General features: G+C 36.6%; 1 protein-coding gene across 1 annotated transcript; it reads right to left on the bottom strand.

Moving 5' to 3' along the window:
- Positions 1 to 3,960: 3,960 nt before the first annotated feature.
- On the bottom strand, positions 3,961 to 15,870 carry LOC129395885 (beta-defensin 130B-like). Its single transcript, XM_055107318.2, has 2 exons — positions 11,931 to 15,870; positions 3,961 to 4,792 (listed from the first exon to the last, which is right to left on the bottom strand). Exons 1-2 carry the CDS (start codon positions 12,019 to 12,021, stop codon positions 4,611 to 4,613), a joined length of 273 nt encoding a protein of 90 aa, XP_054963293.1. The 5' UTR covers positions 12,022 to 15,870; the 3' UTR covers positions 3,961 to 4,610.
- Positions 15,871 to 18,226: the final 2,356 nt, after the last annotated feature.

Genomic DNA, 18,226 nt, shown 5'->3' with positions numbered 1-18,226 from the left:
CAAAGTGACAAGTTGGATAAAGAAGCAAGCCCCAACTGTATGCTGTCTTCAGTGTCATTGCATGTGAGCCCATCACTCATAGGCTCAAAGTAAAGGCTCAAAGAAAGATCTGCCAAGCAAATGGGAAACAAAAAAGCAGGGGTTGCCATTCTAATTTCAGACAAAACAGACTTTAAGCCAACAAAGATAGAAATAGACAAAGAAGGGCATTACATAATGGTAAAGGGTTCAATTCAACAAGAAGACTTAGCTATCTTAAATATATATGCACCCAAGACAAGTGTGCGCAAATTCATAAAACAAGTTATTAGGGACCTACAAAAAGACTTAGATAACCACACAGTAGTAGTGGGAGACTTCAACACCTCACTGACAGCATTCGACAGATCATTGAGAGAGAAAACTAACAAAGATATTTAGGCCCTAACTCAACACTTGACCAAATGGACCTAAAAGACATCTACAGAACAGTCCACCCAAAAACAGAATAGACATTCTTCTCATCTGCACATGGTACACACTCTAAAATCAACCATGTGATTGGCCATAAAACAATATTCAGCAAATTAAAAAAACTCGAAATTATACCAACCACACTCTCTGACCACATCCCAGTAAAAAATAGAAATAAATATTAGGAAAATCACTAAAAACCATACAATTACATGGAAATTAAACAACCTGCTCCTGAATGACTTTTGGGAATGACTTTTGAGGCTACATCTGGAACCACATGTAAGCAGGGCTGCAGCAGGGTCCACAGGCAGATGGCGGTGTTTCTGTGTTCATGGCCAGGTCTCTGATTGGTGAGCCTACTCCCAGGGACATGGGCCTGCCTTCTCAAAGCAGTTTTCCTTGGTCTTGGGCTCTAGTGGGTTGTCATGAGCTCCTGACTGGGTCCTGATGTTCCCACAAAGACATTTTATCCATGGATGGTTGCCAAATCAGTGTTCTGTGGGTGGATGAAGGCTGGGGACCTTCTACTTAGCCATCTTACAGATATTCTGTTTCATTTGTTTTTTGATTTCTTTTTCTTCTTTTTTTCAAGTAGTTGCGTCATTGTGATTATTCAAATTTTTTTCTTATTAAACTGTTGTGTTATTTAAGAGTTGCTTTAATGTTCATAGTATTGCTTTTTAACCCATCACAGTCTATCATTGGGTGTCATACTACTTTACATCTAATATAAAATCCTTTCAAGGTTATATGAGCTATGGTTCTTACAGCAGCAAAAATATTTTATTTTGTATTTTGAATATGGAAATTGCAATATTTTTCTAGTGATAGTAAAATCCATTTTACTTGGACTATTTTCAAGTATTTGGTGATTTGCCATTTATTCAGAATCTCTATTGTCTCGATTATATCAAAATTTCCAGAAAGATAGAAAGAACAAAACAAACTTCTAAATGTACAACTGTCAAAGGTCTGAGAGTACCTCAAGCTTTCATGATATATAGTATTGCCTTTGTCTTTTTTTTTTTTTTTTTTTTTGAGATGGAGTCTCGCTCTGTCACCCAGGCTAGAGTGCAGTGCCGCAATCTCGGCTCACGGCAACCTCTGCCTCCTGGGTTCAAGCGATTCTCCTGCCTCAGCTTCCTGGGTAGCTGGGATTACAGGCAACCACCACCATGCCTGGCTAATTTTTGTATTTTTAGTAGAGACGGGGTTTTGCCATGTTGGCCAGGCTGGTCTTGAACTCCTGACCTCGGCCTCCCAAAGTGTTGGGATTACAGGTGTGAGCCACTGTGTCCGGCCTGCCTTTGCCTTTATATAACAATAAAATTAACTCCTTTGGGGTTTATCAACTATGCCCTCATAAATTAGTATCAATATAATATGTTCCATGCACAGAATCATATCATTGTATACAGTAAACATGGCCTTCTCCAGAAGATATAGTCAAGTACTCCAACAGATTGCATGTAATTCACCCAGTCTTATTATCAAAAGGCACAGACAGCCTTTTCCCAGAAATATTTTAAATGTCCCTAAAACGTGGATTTCTGCACCTCTGGATGAGATATCAGAGCAATATTGCCCTAAAATCTCAATGGTTAAGATATGGTCAGGTATTTGTAACAACTAGCACAGCAGTAAAAAAACCAAAGGGGTTATCTCTAGATCTATATCTTTCAGATAAAGAGACATAATTCATCTTTGGATTGTCAAAAGACTTTTCTGATCTATTATTTTATATGTGAAGCTGTCTTACGTTTTGAAAGTTTACAGGCAAAGGTCTCTACTTGAGTGAATTTTCTAACTTTATTTACTTTCAACTTTAACTGATAATTTCTTTACTATAGTGGTTTTCAACTAGGGACAATGTTGCCCTCAGAGGACTTTTAGTAATGTGTAGAGATTTTTGTTTGTTTGTTTGTTTATTTATTTTTTGGTCACAGGTGGGAGAAAGGTTTTAGAGGCAAGAGAGGCTGCTAAACATCCTACAATATACAGCAAAGCTCCCCACAGCAAAAAAAAAATTGTTCTTCTCAAAATGTTGACAGTGCTGGAGATCAGACACATTGCTCTACTTTATATTTTATTGTCTGTCCCTGAACTTCTTTATTAAATGGCCAATATTGTATGGTAAAATCGAGAGTATCATCAGAAAGAAAATTAAGAAAAGCAATCAGAATTAGAAATTAGAGGCCCCTCTGCCTATGGAATAGCCATTCTTTTATTCCTTGACTTTCTTAATAAACTTTCTCTCACTTAAAAAAAAAAAGAAATTAGATTTTCTGGACTGATTCTTTTGGTTCCTTATCTTTTTCATTTCCCTTACCTGTTTTTTCTTCTCGCTCAGAGATAAAAAACGTTCTGTCCAGGCGCGGTGGCTCACGCCTGTAATCCCAGCACTTTGGGAGGCTGAGGCGGGCGGATCACGAGGTCAGGAGATCGAGACAATCCTGGCTAACAAGGTGAATACCCGTCTCTACTAAAAATACAAAAAATTAGCCAGGCGTGGTGGCGGGCGCCTGAAGTCCCAGCTACTTGGGAGGCTGATGCAGGAGAATGGCGGGAACCTGGGAGGTGGAGCTTGCAGTGAGCTGAGATCGCGCCACTGCACTCCAGCCTGGGTGACAGTGAGACTCCGTCTCAAAAAAGAAAAAAAAAAAATGTTCTTTTTGCTTCAGTGAGTTGAGATGTTATATTAATTCAATGTCAAGTCTCTAAAGAAACTTTCACTAATTCACTAAGACGGAGAATAAGAAATGAGTGATGTTTCTTTTTTTTTTTTTTTTGCTTACATTTAATAGAAAAATTTGGACTTAACAAGGGGAAGATAATTTCGTTTCAGGCAGTAATTCATTTGGATTCTAATGTCTTTGGGCATTAACATAGAGATTGAAGAGACTCAATCTTTGAACTTCAATTTATGCCTAGAAATTTTATAAGAACACTTGTTTATATTCAAATGTGGGAAATTTTTCTTTTTTAGCAATTTAATATAGGAGGGTATTTATGACTTTTAAAGTCTCTTAATGTCATTTAATTATCAAAGAATCTCTAATGTGCTACGCTGGATAATGTAGTGACACATAATTTAAGACAAGAAAGAAGAGAAGATGTTAATTTTCAGCTTGTGTAAAATGTATATGGTAGAAATTGTATTAGTGTATTATTCTGAGATTAGCTTAGAATCTGATCTCAGAGTAATATGCCGTTCATGAGTGATTCTGAGAAGATATAGAAAAAGTAATGACTAGTATTGAAGAAACAGATCCATGAAGATGAGATTAGAGTTATTTTAATAGACTCCTGACATCTCCTCTGCATAGGGAGATAACCCATCCTCCCCTGATTCATTGACCATAAGCTTTGTGGTTAAAAAAATACAAACACTTGAATGTTGTTTGTGGGGTAATTTAGCCTCATTCTAGATGTTTTCCATCTTTGTGACACTCATGCCATGTCATACTCCTGGTATCCTCCCTGTCCTTTTATTTTCTTGGCCCCAGGAAATGGAGTTATCTGATGGAGAGTTTGGAAAGAACTAACCAGGCATGCTGAGTTAGCAACTCTTCAGCTCTACAGCTCCTCCTAGTGAGCCTACTTGTAGAAAGCGGGTCTTCTTTTCCACTTTTCTAGGGGCAGGGGGCAGTAGAGGGGAGACCTGCTTCAAGTGCTGGAATGACTGGAATGGTCATGCGCCTAATTCTCAGGTGCAATGTTAGCAAGGTCACATGATTAGCAGGCTTTAACCCATATTATCTAAGTAGGTCTCTATTAGTAATGAAAATGATATTTGTTCAGAACTGGATGAGGAAGAAGACGGACATTGCACTTCAAATAATCAAACACTGCCTACTGATACTTCATATTCTTATTGTTTCACATATTTAACATTTTTATCTTTTTTTCTTAGAAACATATTTTTTATAAGTACCTATAGGGTATGAGATTCTTCTGTTATTTATTTTATTCTTATAGTTCTTAAGAGGCTTGCATGTGCATCAAGAAGAAATGCTCCAGGAGGCAGTCAGTAAACGTGGGATTAGGACAACGTTTATTTCCAGTCAAGGAAGAATAAGAAATTGGGTTAAACAGGAGTCTGCAAAATTTATCCATCCATTCTGGAGTTCAAAGGGCTTAACGTTTGCTCCCACCTAAGGAGATTTTCCTTTGGGAACCGGAGTTGGATAGGGCTCAAGTATCCACCACCTTCTACAACATTTTTTTCCTTCATTACATATACCAATGGTATCATCTAGTGTGCGGCATAGTTTGTCTCTGCACACCCCTTTCAAAGCCATACACTGTTTTTGTCCTGGAATAACGCCAGTCTTTCCTACACAGGAAGAGATTTAAGAACATCATTAATTCACTATTGAAAATATACATAAAAGAATAAACCCCCAGAAGAATGGCTTTGGGATAGGAAAGAAAACATTGTCTATATGAAAGGATGAGACCCGTAGACAGAAATAGTGCCTTTTTATGGGAAGGGAGCTAAGATTGTAGATTATATACACCCTGGAGGAAATAGGCCAATTTCTAAAATCCTTTAAAGGGATTGTCCTCCCCTAGCGCAGTACATTTTGGAATGTGTGGGACCATTTGTTCTTACCACCATGCCTAGGGAAGGTGACTTTTGTATTTAGCAGATAGCACAGCATTGCTAAATTTTTCACCTAAGGAATTGTCTTGCACCAAACACCAACAATGCCACCACTAAGAAACAATTTCAAAGGAAGTATGTGTCCCTCCAAATTCCCATCTGTGCATACATCGTCCCTATCAAATGTTTCATGTTCATATCTTCATCTCCTTTCATAGAAAGCCTATCAATCCTTTAGATTTTATCTAAACTAATTTCCTCATTTCAGGACTATGTAAGAAATACCTTTCCTATGTTGCTCAATACCTCATAGATAGATGGAGGGATGGATAGATAGATAGATAGATAGATAGACAGACAGACAGACACCTGGAGAGAATTACTCACAGAGCTAAAAGGTATTTTCCCTTAAGTGTATCCACATGTTCTCTTAATTCATCTGGTTGTTGAGAAGCATATGGCTAAGGGTGTGCTCTAATTCAGTAGTTTTCTCTATGCTTACTATCCTTTCTCTTGCCTTCTCAGCACAACCATAGTTTATTTTTCCTACTGTATATCACTGCAGATGTTATATAAGAAAAACACTTTTGCTGATGTTCATTAACAGACATTAGTTCCTGAACCAGCCTGTTAACACACCTGGATCTTATTTTGTTTTTACTGGCCTCTAATATACTACCTCTGGCTTCTTTGCTTCTGTAGATGAGTAACAGTTTGGTGGCCATTTCAGCTCTCAGTCTTTTTGTTGTTGCTTGTTATTGTTTTGTATTTAAACTAGGCTATCATTGTTGTTTCTCTACTCTGTAGAAATAGATCCATAGCCAGAAAAACCAATGCCGCCTTTTGGAACTGCGTGCTCATAACCTATGCAAGATTGTCTTCCACTCTTGTTAGAAGCTTCAACCTAGTGCAGTCTGGTATTATACTCTACTGTCAGACTAGCAGTTCATAAACTCAGGGTTTCTGTGCACAAGAGAATATCACGATGGGGGAGTTGGGTAATATCTTGTAATATTCTCTCTTTTTTCCAAGACTATTGTGGAAGAGAAAGTGGCTGACTTTCAGAGAGAGACCTGAAGTCTCCCCGGCCAGTTGTGGAAGGCGCTGGTTCAACTGCATTGTCTACACAGAACACAGGCTTCATGCTAAGAAGCATAGCAGACCTGTTGCTAACTGTTGGTCTTTTCCCTGATAACTTCATCCATACATTTAACATCTGGCAACACTGTCAGACTTTTTAAATGAAGCTAAAATCAGGGGTTATTAGTACTGGGAAAGATATAGTCAGAGGCAGAGTATGGCATCAAGGAGGCCTATGCGTGTGAACTTAGAGGCATCCCATGCAAAATGAGGTGGAATGTGAATCTTCAGCTGAAGCCAAAAGAGTGAACTTCCTCTCAGTAGGATGCATAACCCACTCTACGGTAAAGTTCAGCCTACTGACACAGCATGTAGCCTAAGACAGTGCCAATTCCTCTATTTGGGAGATGTCCCTTGCTTCACTCAAAAGGAGTGGAACAATTCATCCTACCAGTGATGTGCTTCTTGCTACATGGGAAGCTTAATTTAAGGAGGTATGCTTTGAGCATGAAGCCAAAGAGTTATAATCTCCCTTTTTACCGATGACTGTGACATATCCTCATGCCAAGGGCACTAGTTTAAGTCAAAAAGATAAGATTAAATTACTTAATTCATATTCAGATTCATATTCCTCATTCATGAGGAAGGAAATTTCTTCCCAGATATTCACATTTATTTTCAGACTTATTGACAGAAGTATATACATGTAGAGCAAAAGAAGAGAGGCACTCTCTAATACACTTTAGAATTTATTTGACGTTAATATGTTATAATGGTTATATCACACAGCAGTTGAGGAAAGGATGCATATTTAATAAGTGCCTTTGGAAAAAGAAACAATTTAGATGTTCACTTCATATTATATCACAACATTAATTTCTGTGGATGCAGTGAGAAGGACTTAGAATCACACTGGAAAAGACCCTTAATAGCGCATTCATCTACTTTCTAAAAGGATATAACTTTCTTAGCATTAGAACTCATTGAGTCAGTAACTTTTAAGTTTTTTTTTGGATGATGTAGAGGATTTAAATGGAACAGGCTCTGCCTGGAACTTTATCAATCAAAAAATAGAAGTGCAGTTTCCATTTCTCTACATAATGTGAGTTCAAGCTGTCTTCTGCTCCTATCCAATGTCGTGTATTTAGATATTATGTTATTCTCCACAGTCAGTGTAAGAAGAATGCTATAATTTTCTTAATTCTCAGACAACTAATGCAGCAATCCAAGATTTATGCCATTCTAACCTCTTTAGACTCATATTCCCAGCATATATATGTATGTTTATGTGTACATATAAATCTATATGAACTATTCCAATTTTTTATAGGATACCATGGATTCTTTTTGGATTAAATATAAGGATATATAAAAACATATATTCAAGTAGCTATAACTTAATATTCATCAGACATTAAGCTGATAAACTAATATTACAGATTATGTAGTTTCTTTGGAGAAATTTTTTCATGAAAACAATAACTTTTTTTACTTAATTGGATTTTTTGGTGTAAAAATGTCTTTAACAAAACTCTTCATGATCTAGCCACTCAATTTTTCTTAAAATAAATTTTATGACATAAAAGTTATATAGGAGTTATCAAATTTCTAAGATTATCAGAATGCTTCTAGACACCTGATAAATTCTACATGCCCAACAGTCACAGCAGAGATTAAGATCAGAATTTTTGGAGTGCAGTATTATTAAATTGTATAGACAGCTCAGCAATTAACTATTCAGTACTAGGAGACCATACAAAACTGATAATGAAATTCCTATTTTTCGACCTGAGTGTTCTGGGTCCCACTTCATAATGTGTCCAAGAACATCTCAATATGCACAAGTAAGGCATTTTGACCTTTATGTATGGTTTTAATATCCTCTGCTCACAAGAAACCTGGCTATTCAAAAGTGATTCCCTCCTGTGCAGAATTATAGGACCTTTGTTTAATCCTTCTTCCTGGTATAACTGATTTGGAAGGAAGAAAGAAGGGCTGATATTTCTATTCCTCCATGAAGATGTCACAGCTTGAAATGCAGGCCTCTGCCTCTGAAGGATTATTGTCGTATTTGTGGGGAGATTAACTCAGCTTTCAACCTCAAATAACCTCTTGTTCTGCATCATTTATTTTATTGTGGTAATAACACTTAAAGTGAGATCTACCTTCTTAAGAAATTTGTAAGTGCTATAGATATAATATTGTACAGTTGATATTTAGAGCTTATTCATCTAATAAAACTGAAAACTTTTACTCATTAAATAGCAACTCCCTATTTCCTCCTCCCTCCCCAGTCCCTGGAAACCACCATTCTGCTACCTGTTTCCATGAGTTTGACTATTCTAGGTACCTCATAGAAGTGCAATCAGGCAGTATTTGTCTTCTGTGACTGGCTTATTTCATTTAGCATAATGTCCTCCAGGTTCATCCATGTTGTCACATAGAGTAGAAAACCTCCTTAGTTTCCTCAATATATAATTAGAAGATTTTGAGAAAAAAGTCTGGCAGAAATCAGAGTTATCATTTTTGTATGCATATCTACACCTATGGATTGATTAAAAACAACATTGACCCAGATTAAAGAGATTTACTTTTAGCTGCAATGTTGCTAGTACCTATGTGATCTGAGTAAAATCACGTTCTTTATCTGTACATGGGTTTTATTCTCTAAAATAAAAACAACTGCCACTAAATTTTATTTTAATTTGAAATTATTACAATCATATAATTTCATATCACATGTCACTACAAGTGTATCTGACCTCAATGGTATCTTCTGACCAAAGCTGAGAACCAAATGAGAATTGCATAAGCTCCTTCAGAAGGAGGCAATCATATGTGAGGTGGATCTCAACATGTCCACAGATTAGGTAAAGATCAAACAATTGAGTAGCTTTGATTGCACTTAAAAGAATCTCAGAACTGGAACAAAACAAGAGTGCCCTCTCTCACCATCCTAATCAACATAGTACTGGAAATACGAGCCAGAGCAATCAGCCTTTTGAAATAAAAGGCATTCGAATAGGAAAAGAAGAAATCCAATTACCTCATTTTATAGATGATATTATTCTACACTTAAGAAACCCTAAAGATTCTTTGAAAGCCTCCTGGACCTGATAGACAACTTTAGTAAAGTTTCAGGATGCAGCATCAATGTACAAGATCAGTAGCCTTTCTATACACCAACAATGTTCAACCCAAGAACCAAGTCAAGAATGCAATCCCGTTTACAACAGCCACATAAAAAATTAAATACCCATGAATACATTTAACCAAGGAGGTGAAAGATCTCTACAAGGGACACTACAAATCACTACTGAAAGAAATCACGGATGACACAAATAGAAAAATATTCCCTGCTGTGGATTGGAAGAACCAATATTGTGAAAATGGCCATACTGCCCAAAGCAATTTATAGATTCAGTGCTATTCCTATCAAACTACCAATGACTTTTTTCACAGAATAGAAAAAACTATTCTAAAATTCATATGAAACCATAAAAGAACTCAGACAACCAAAATAATCCTAAGCAAAAAGAACAACACTGGAGGCATCATCCTACTTGACTCCAAATTATACTATAAGGCTACAGTAACTAAAATGGCATGGGACTGATACAAAAGCAGACACATGAACCACTGGAGCAGAACAGAGAACCCAGAAATAAAGCTGCACATTTATAACCATCTGCTCTTTGACACAGTTGACAAAAATAAACAATAGGAAAAGGACTCCCTGTTCAATAAATAGTGCTGGGATAGCTGGCCAGCCACACGCAGAAGAATAAAACTGGATGCCTATCTTTCACCATATACAAAAAATTAACTCATGATGGATTAAATATTTAAATGTAAGACCTCAAACTATAAGACTCCTAGAAGAAAACCTAAGAAACACCATTCTAGATATTGGCCTTGGGGAATAATTTATGACTAAGTACTCAAAAGCAATTGCAACAAAAACAAAAGTTGACAAGTAGAGCCGAATTAAACTAAAGAGCTTCTGCAGAGAAAAAGAAACTATTAACAGGGTAAACAGAAAACAACAGAATGGGAGAAAATATTTGCTAACTATGCATCTGACAAAAATTTAATAACTGGAATCTACAGGGAATTTAAATCAACAAGCAGAAAACAAATAAAGTGGGGAAAAGACATGAAAAACATGAACAGACTCTTCTCAGAAGAAGACATAGAAGCAGCCAGCAAACATGAAAAATAGCTCAACATCACTAATCACTAGAGAAATACAAATCAAAACCACAATGAGAACTATCTTATACCAGTGAGAATGGCTATTATTAAAAAGTCAAAAAATAACAGAAATGCAGATGAGGCTGTGGAGAAAAGGAGTGCTTATACACTGTTGGTGGGAACGTAAATTAGTTCAGCCACTGTGGAAAGCAGTCTGAAGATTTCTCAAAGAACTTAAAACAGAGCTACCATTCCACCCAGCAATTCCATTACTGGGTATATCGTCCAAAAGAAAACAAATAATTCTACCCAAAACATACCTGCACTCCTATGTTCATCACAGAACTACTCACAATAGTAAAGACAAAGAATCAACCCAGGTGCTCATCAATGGTGGACTGGATAAAGAAAATGTGGTACATATAGACCATGGAATTCTATGAAGCCATAAAAAAGAACAAAATCATATCCTTTGTAGCAACATGGATGATCTGGAGGACTGCAAATTAATGTAGAAATAGAAAATCAAATACCACATGTTCTCACGTATAAGTGGGAGCTAAAAATTGGATACTCATGGACATAAAGATGGGACATGGGAGACTACTACAGTGGGGAGGGAGGAAAACAAGGATTGAAAAACTATTTGGTACTATGCTGACTACCTGAGTGATGGGATTACCATCATGCCCCAAACCTCACATCACAAAATATACCAACATAACAAACCTGCACATGTACCCCCTGAATCTACAATATAAGTTGAGATTATTTAAAAAATAATCTCAGAGATAAAGGGAGGAAGAGATCTTTGCTCATTGACCACACACTTTATTTTGGGGGATATGAACATCCCACTATTAACAGTCGAGATAATAATTTTACCGTATCTTATCAGGATCTGGATGAAACACCCTGAAGATGTTTGATTCTTTATTCCCTTTTCAGTTTGATTCTACATTTCGATATTGAAACTTCTGAATCATGGACCCTAAGGATGCAACTACGAGTCTTGAAGTGTTTTCTGTACTATTTGTCTTATGCTTAAAATTTTGCCATTAAAGCTTCATGCCACTGTTTATTCTTTTCCAAATTCCCTTGCTCCCAAATTTCTATTGGTCTTTTATAATTAGATGCAAAATTTTCTTGTTGAACTCTGTCTTATTTGCCTAACTGCTACCCTTCACAAATATTCCTCACCAATAGACTCTACATCACTTCCATCCACTACCGAGTTGGAACCAAGAGCTATCATCTTCACTCTCCTTTTTGGAGAGTGAAGCCTTGAAGATAGCTGTTTGCTTTATTTACTAACCTTTAAATCACATATCAAAGCTTCTATACCCCTAAATCTATTTCGGCCCCATTTTCTAATTATTGAGCTCTTGAACCCCCATTTTCTGTTGAAATAACTCCTTGTCCTGCTTCTCAATTGTGGCCTCATTAGTACCAAAGAAGAGAAACATGTTGGATTTCTGAATTCCTAAGGCTGTGAATTGGGGTCTGAGTTAGGATGGCCACAGTATAATTATCTCAGTAGACCTCCTCCGGTCTAGGCGTCCCAATAGACTTCTACAATCATTCACCATCTTACCTTTTGGTATTAAAGTCACAAAGAGGAGGAGAACAGAAATAAGGGAATGGAGTTTCATGGTTGAGTGCCCAATAGAGAGGTGAGTGATCATGGCTGGTGGAACACAGGGGCTTTTATTTAATTCTGGGGGCCTGAGGTTCCTCTTGCTCAGTGAAGCTTAACAGAAAGGAAATAAAACAGCTTCCGTTGGAATATTTCCAAACTCGAAGGTCTCTAAGTTTGGTGACAAATTAACCTAATTGTAGGAAAGCAGATGGCTAACCCTTTCCTTTTTCTATGGCTGTCAGTTTCACCAGAGGTTAATTAATACCTGTAGTTAATTTGCTTTTTTGAATGGGGCCAAGAAGTAAAGCCATGTCGGTACAGAACATCCTTATTGCAAAAGTCCTAGGGCTTGTAAGGAAACATTTCCATAATACACTGTTGTTGTTTTTTTTTACAAGAAGGACAAGAGTATTGTCTAAGGTCCATTTATGAGAAGGTATTTTTTCTTTTTTCTTTTCTTTTTTCTTTTTTTTTTTTTTTTGAGACGGAGTCTCGCTCTGTCGCCCAGGCTGCAGGCTGGAGTGCGGTGGCACGATCTCGGCTCACTGCAAGCTCCGCCTCCCAGGTTCACGCCATTCTCCTACCTCAGCCTCCCCAGTAGCTGGGACTACAGGCACCCGCCACCACAGCCGGCTAATTTTTTGTACTTTTAGTAGAGACGGGGTTTCACCGTGTTAGCCAGGATGGTCTCCACCTCCTGACCTCGTGATCCGCCCACCTCGGCCTCCCAAAGTGGTGGGATTACAAGGCGTGAGCCACTGCGGCCGGCCCTGAGGTGGTTTTAATCACATCTGAATGGTGGATACATTTAATTCGCATTGACAACAGATTTTTTTCATCGTTATGGATCCTTTGTATAATTATCTCATACAACAAGACAAGTAAGATCAAGAGAGTTGAAAGATAAAAGACAGAGTAAAGTGCGCAGCTCCTGTCAAAAGACTCTGAGTCTACAGCTTAAAGAGATTCCCCTAACCTTTCACCCTAACCCACCACATAGCAACAAAATATTGAAAGCTTAAGAGCCTGCCTTTAATCAAGAATCAATTGACCAAGATCCAACTTACCCAAAACAAATTTACCTTCTGTTCAATTTCTTATTGGCATATTTCCCTGAATTGATGTTTTTTTAAATTTGTAAACTTTCATATATGGTGTCAGTCTTTTCTGAAAAATTATATATACATATATAATATAACTTTTATATAGCTTTTATTTGACTACTTTTGATCATTTTCATGTTAGCTGATGTATTTATAAGCATTTGCTTATTTATTTCTTCATTAATAATTTATGCCTTAATAATTTTAGGTTTGCATAAATGTTCCAAAAGACTAATATTCAAAATATTTTTTGAAAAGTAGAACAAAGCCAGAGAATTTAGACCACCTTGTTTTAAGACAAAGCTACAATAATGAAGACACTGTGATACTGGAATAAGGAGAGACATATAGTTCAACAGAACATAATGGAGAGTCAAGGATAAGACCATCATATGAATGGTCTGTATATGGGTAAGACCATATATATTTATCCATGCTCAGTGATTTTGACAAAGGTGCTAAGTAAAGTCTTTTTTTTTTTTATGCCCTCATTCTTGTTTATGTAACTAATTCAAGTGGTTCATGCGCAGGTTTGTTACATGGATAAATTGTGTGTCCTGGGGGTTTAGTATACAGATAATTTTCCCAGATATTCAGCATATTACTCAATAGGTAGATTTTCAATCCTCACCCTCCTCCCAACCTCCACCCCCAGGTAGGCCTTAGTGTCTGTTGTTCCCTTCTTTGTGTCCATGTGTATTCAGTGTTTAACTTCCACTTTTTTTTTTTTTTTTTTTTTTTTTAGACAGAATCTTGCTCTGTTGCCCAGGCTGGAGGGCAGCAGCATGATCTCGGCTCACTGCAACCTCCGCCTCCTAGGTCCAAGCGATTCTCCTGCCTCAGCCTCCTGAGTAGCTGGGACTACGGGTGTGTGCCACCACGCACAGCTAATTTTTTGTATTTTTAGTAGAGACAGGGTTTCACCATGTTAGCCAGGATGGTCTCAATCCCCTGACCTCGTGATCTGCCTGCCTCAGCCTCCCAATAGCTTCCACTTTTAAGTAAGAATATATGGTATTTGGCTTTCTGTTTCTCTGTTAATTTGGTTAGAATAATGGCCTCCAGCTGCATCCATGCTGCTGCAAAGGACATGATTTTTTATTTTTCATGGCTGCATAGTATTCCATGGCGCATATATGCCAAATTTTCTTTATTTAGCCCCCTGTTGATGGGCATCTAGGTTGATTCCATGTCTTTACTATTGTGAATAATGCTGCAATGAACATACACATGCATGTATCTTTATGGTGGAATAATTGATATTCCTTTAGATATATACTAAGTAATGGGATTGCTGTGTCAAATAGTGCTTCTATTTTAAGTGTTTTGAGAAATCTTCAGACTACTTTCCACTATAGCTGAACTAATTTATATTTCCGCTAGCAGTGTATAAGCATTCCCTTTTCTCCAAAGCCTCACCAGGGTCTGTTATTTTTTGACTTAATAATATCTATTCTGACTGGTGTGAGAGGGGATCTTATTGTGGTTTTGATTTGCATTTCTCTAGTTATTAGTGATATTGGGCATATTTAAAAATAAGTTGGGTGTCTCCCTGTATGTCTGCTTTTGAGAAGTGTCCACGTTTTCCAAATTTTTGAATAAAGGTTTTAGTTTTTGCTTGTTGACTTAAATTCCTTATAGATTCTGGATATGAGACTTTTGTCAGATGCATGGTTTGCAAATGTTTTCTCCCATTCTGTAGTTTGCTGTTTACTCTGTTAATAGTTTTTTTTTTTTTTTCTCTCTGCAGAAGCTCTTTAGTTTAATTCGGCTGCACTTGTCAATTTTTGTTTTTGTTGCAGCTACTTTTGAGGACTTAGTCATGCATTATTTCCCAAGGCCAATGTCGACCATGATGTTTCCTAGATTTTCTTCTAGAATTCTTAAAGTTTGAGGTCTTACATTGAAATCTTTAATCCATCTTGAGTTAGTTTTTTGTATATGGTGAAAGGTAGGCATTCAGTTTCATCCTTCTACATATGGCTAGCCAGCTATCTCAGCACCATTTATTGAACAGGGAGTCTTTTCCCCATTGTTTATTTTTGTCCACTTTGTCAAAGAGCAGATGGTTATAGGTGCGCAGCTTTATTTCTGTGTTACAACAATCTTTATCTCTGGAATAGAGATTCTGTTCCGATGGCCCATGTGTCTGCTTTTGTACCAGTCCCATGTTGTTTTGGTTTCTACAGCTTTGTCATATAGTTTGAAGTCAGGTAATGTGATGCCTGCAGTGTTGTTCTTTTTTGCTTAGGATTACTTTCACTCATCAGACTTTTTTTTTTTTTTTGGTCTCATATGAATTTTCAAATAGTTTTTCTAACTCTGTAAACATGTCATTGATAGTTTGATAGGAATAGCACTGAATCTGTAAATTGCTTTGAGCAGTATGGTCATTTTAATAATATTGATTCTTCCTATCCATGAGCATAGAATGTTTTTTCATGTTTGTGTCATCCCTGATTTCTTTCAGCATTGTTTTGTAATTCTCACTTAGAGATCATTCATCATCCTGGTTAGCTGTATTCCTAGGTATTTTTATTTTTTCTTCCAGCTGTTATGAATGGGATTTTGCTCTTGCTGTGGCTCACAGCTTGGTGTATAGAAATGATATTGATTTTTTGTACATTGATTCTGCATCCCGAAACTTTACTGATTATCAGGTCTATGGCCTTTGGGCAGAGACTATGGAATTTTCTCATTATGGAGTCATATTATCTCTGAAGAGAGATAGTTTGACTTCCTCTCTTTCTAGTTGGATGCCTTTTATTTCTTTCTCTTACCTTATTGCTCTGGCTAAGATTTCCACTCTTTCAACCAGTGGTTCTGGAGAGGGAGATACAAACAGAAGTCATATAACCTTTTATTATGTAGCCTGAGAAGGCAGAAAGCATCATCAGCACTGTATTTCTTAGTTAAGGCAGTTACGAAGGTTTGCCTCAGATCAAGCAGAGGGAACATAGACTTCACCTCTCAGTGGAGGAGTATCAATGTTACATTATAAAAAGTTCTTGTGGGATGGAATACATATTTTTAGAAAACTACAACTTTTGGAAACGTGTTTTTGAAAAACACAATGTGCCACTGTAGCTATAATTTTTTTTCAGTTTCACAAATGTCAATTTTACGTGGTTCAATCCATTATGCTCTTGACTAAAATTGCCAGAATTTTAATGTCCTTCATTTTTAATATTGGGAATTGCTGTGACTAGTAAGTACTAATAATAGTATAATGAATAAATTATATGGTACAAATAGTATAATAACAAGGTTGTGGTGTAGTGACAGCAGCAAAAATGGAATAAAAATGTTCAAAATTTTATCTCTTTATAAAATATACTAAAAAGCTGGCAACAACTGTCAAAATAAAGCTTTTTAGAACTCTGAAAACTAACCTAAGGTTTTTAGCAACCTAGGGAGTGCTAATTCTAGCAAAATATCTCATCTCAGTAAGAACATCGATTTGTGGTTTTTAACTTACCCTGTTTCCACTCTTCTCAGAGAAGCAGCAGGCTTGAAAATAATGCCCAGATTCTTAATACCAATGCCAGAAGAAACAGAATGGACCTCATTCATGAAAAATTGATCTCCCTGTTGACTCCCTCAAATATATTCTCAAAAGCCTCGTTTTTTCACCTAATCTGGACCTCACGTAGTGGTAAAGCTGCTACTTGGTGTGTGGCGGTGTTAGAAAACATTTACAGAAAAACATAAATACTGCTGCATGAATACTGGGGAAAACAATAGACTAAACAAAAATCTTGAGAGAAAGTACTGGGAATGAGATGCTTTGGGGAATATGGGCTTTGAAAAGCTTCAACATATTTCTGAGAATTTGCAAACTGTGTATGTCAAGGCTGTGTGCATGTTCAGTAAAAACCTGGGAAATTTCTACCTTCCCTGCACAAGCAGAAAGTGTAGGCCAAGGCAGAGTTGTAAACTGTCTGGCTGAGTGTTGAAAGCAGGGCCCAACACATACACAAAGCCGCTCTGCAAGTTCCAAACACATATGGAAATCTTTGTCAAATTATTAGCTGACCTCTAAGCTAATGGAAAAAAAATATTTTAATCGACATAGGTGACAAAAAATAGAGACCAGAAAATTTATTCAGAAAAGATACTAAACAAACAAATAACTACAACGAGGAGTACAACGTGGGGAGGAGGGAGAATCTTATTTCCAGAGTGGCCACATTATCATGTTTAAAATGTCTGGTATTCAAAAAAAGTATGAGACATACAAAAAGAAAAAACTGAAGAAAGTATGGCACATGGAAAAGAAAAAATGCAGTTAATAAAAACTACCCCGAGGAGATCCAGACATTGGCCTTAATAGAAACAGACTTTAAATCAACTATTTTAGATATGTTCAAAGAGCTAAAGGAAACAACATCTAAGGAACTAAAGAGAAACATGAGAATGATATCTCAGAAAAATAGATAATATCAACAAGAGACAATTAAAAAAAAACATGAGAATGATATCTCACAAAATAGAGACTATCAATATTTTTTAAAAATTATTTATTTTATAATGTTCTTTTAAAAAGAAACCAAATAGAAATTTTCGAGTTGAAAGATAAAATAATGGAAATGAAAAATGCTCTAGAGGGCTAAACAGCAGTTTTGAGGAGGTACGAAAAACTAGTGAACATGAAAATAGGTCAATTGAGATTATCCAGTTAGAGAAAATCTCACTTAGAGAAAAGAATGAAGAATAATAAATGGAGCCTAATAGACCTGTGGAACACCATCAAGATATCAACATATGCATAATGGAAGTTCCAAAAAGAAAAGAGAGAGAGAAAGGTACAGAAAATATATTTGAAGATATAATTGTCTAATACTTACCAAATTTTATGAAAAATTTAATCTACATGTACAATAAGCTCAATGTACTCTAGGTGGATAAACTCAAAGAGACCACCCGAAGACATATCATAACCAAATGGCTCAAATCCAAAGCCAAAGAGTAAATCTTGAAAACAGTAGGAGAGAAGAGACTTATCATTTATAGTAGTTCCTTCTTATCCATGAGGGATAGATTTCAAAACTCCTAGTGAATGCCTGAAACCATGGATAGTATTGAATCATACACATATTATGTTTTTTAATACAACTTACAATAACATTTAATCAAAATTTAAAATTT

The sequence above is a fragment of the Pan paniscus genome, chromosome 7, assembly GCF_029289425.2.
Source record: "Pan paniscus chromosome 7, NHGRI_mPanPan1-v2.0_pri, whole genome shotgun sequence".
Lineage (NCBI taxonomy): Eukaryota > Metazoa > Chordata > Mammalia > Primates > Hominidae > Pan > Pan paniscus.
This window is presented reverse-complemented; position numbering and strand designations above follow the sequence as displayed.

Bases quoted from the DNA above. Each gene is read 5' to 3' on its own strand.
- LOC129395885 (XM_055107318.2), bottom strand. From the start codon at position 12,021: ATGATCACTCACCTCTCTATTGGGCACTCAACCATGAAACTCCATTCC. The intron at 4,793-11,930 runs GTAAGATGGTGA...CTTCCTGTGTAG, and splicing joins TGTGACTTTAATACCAAAAG to GAAAGACTGGCGTTATTCCA.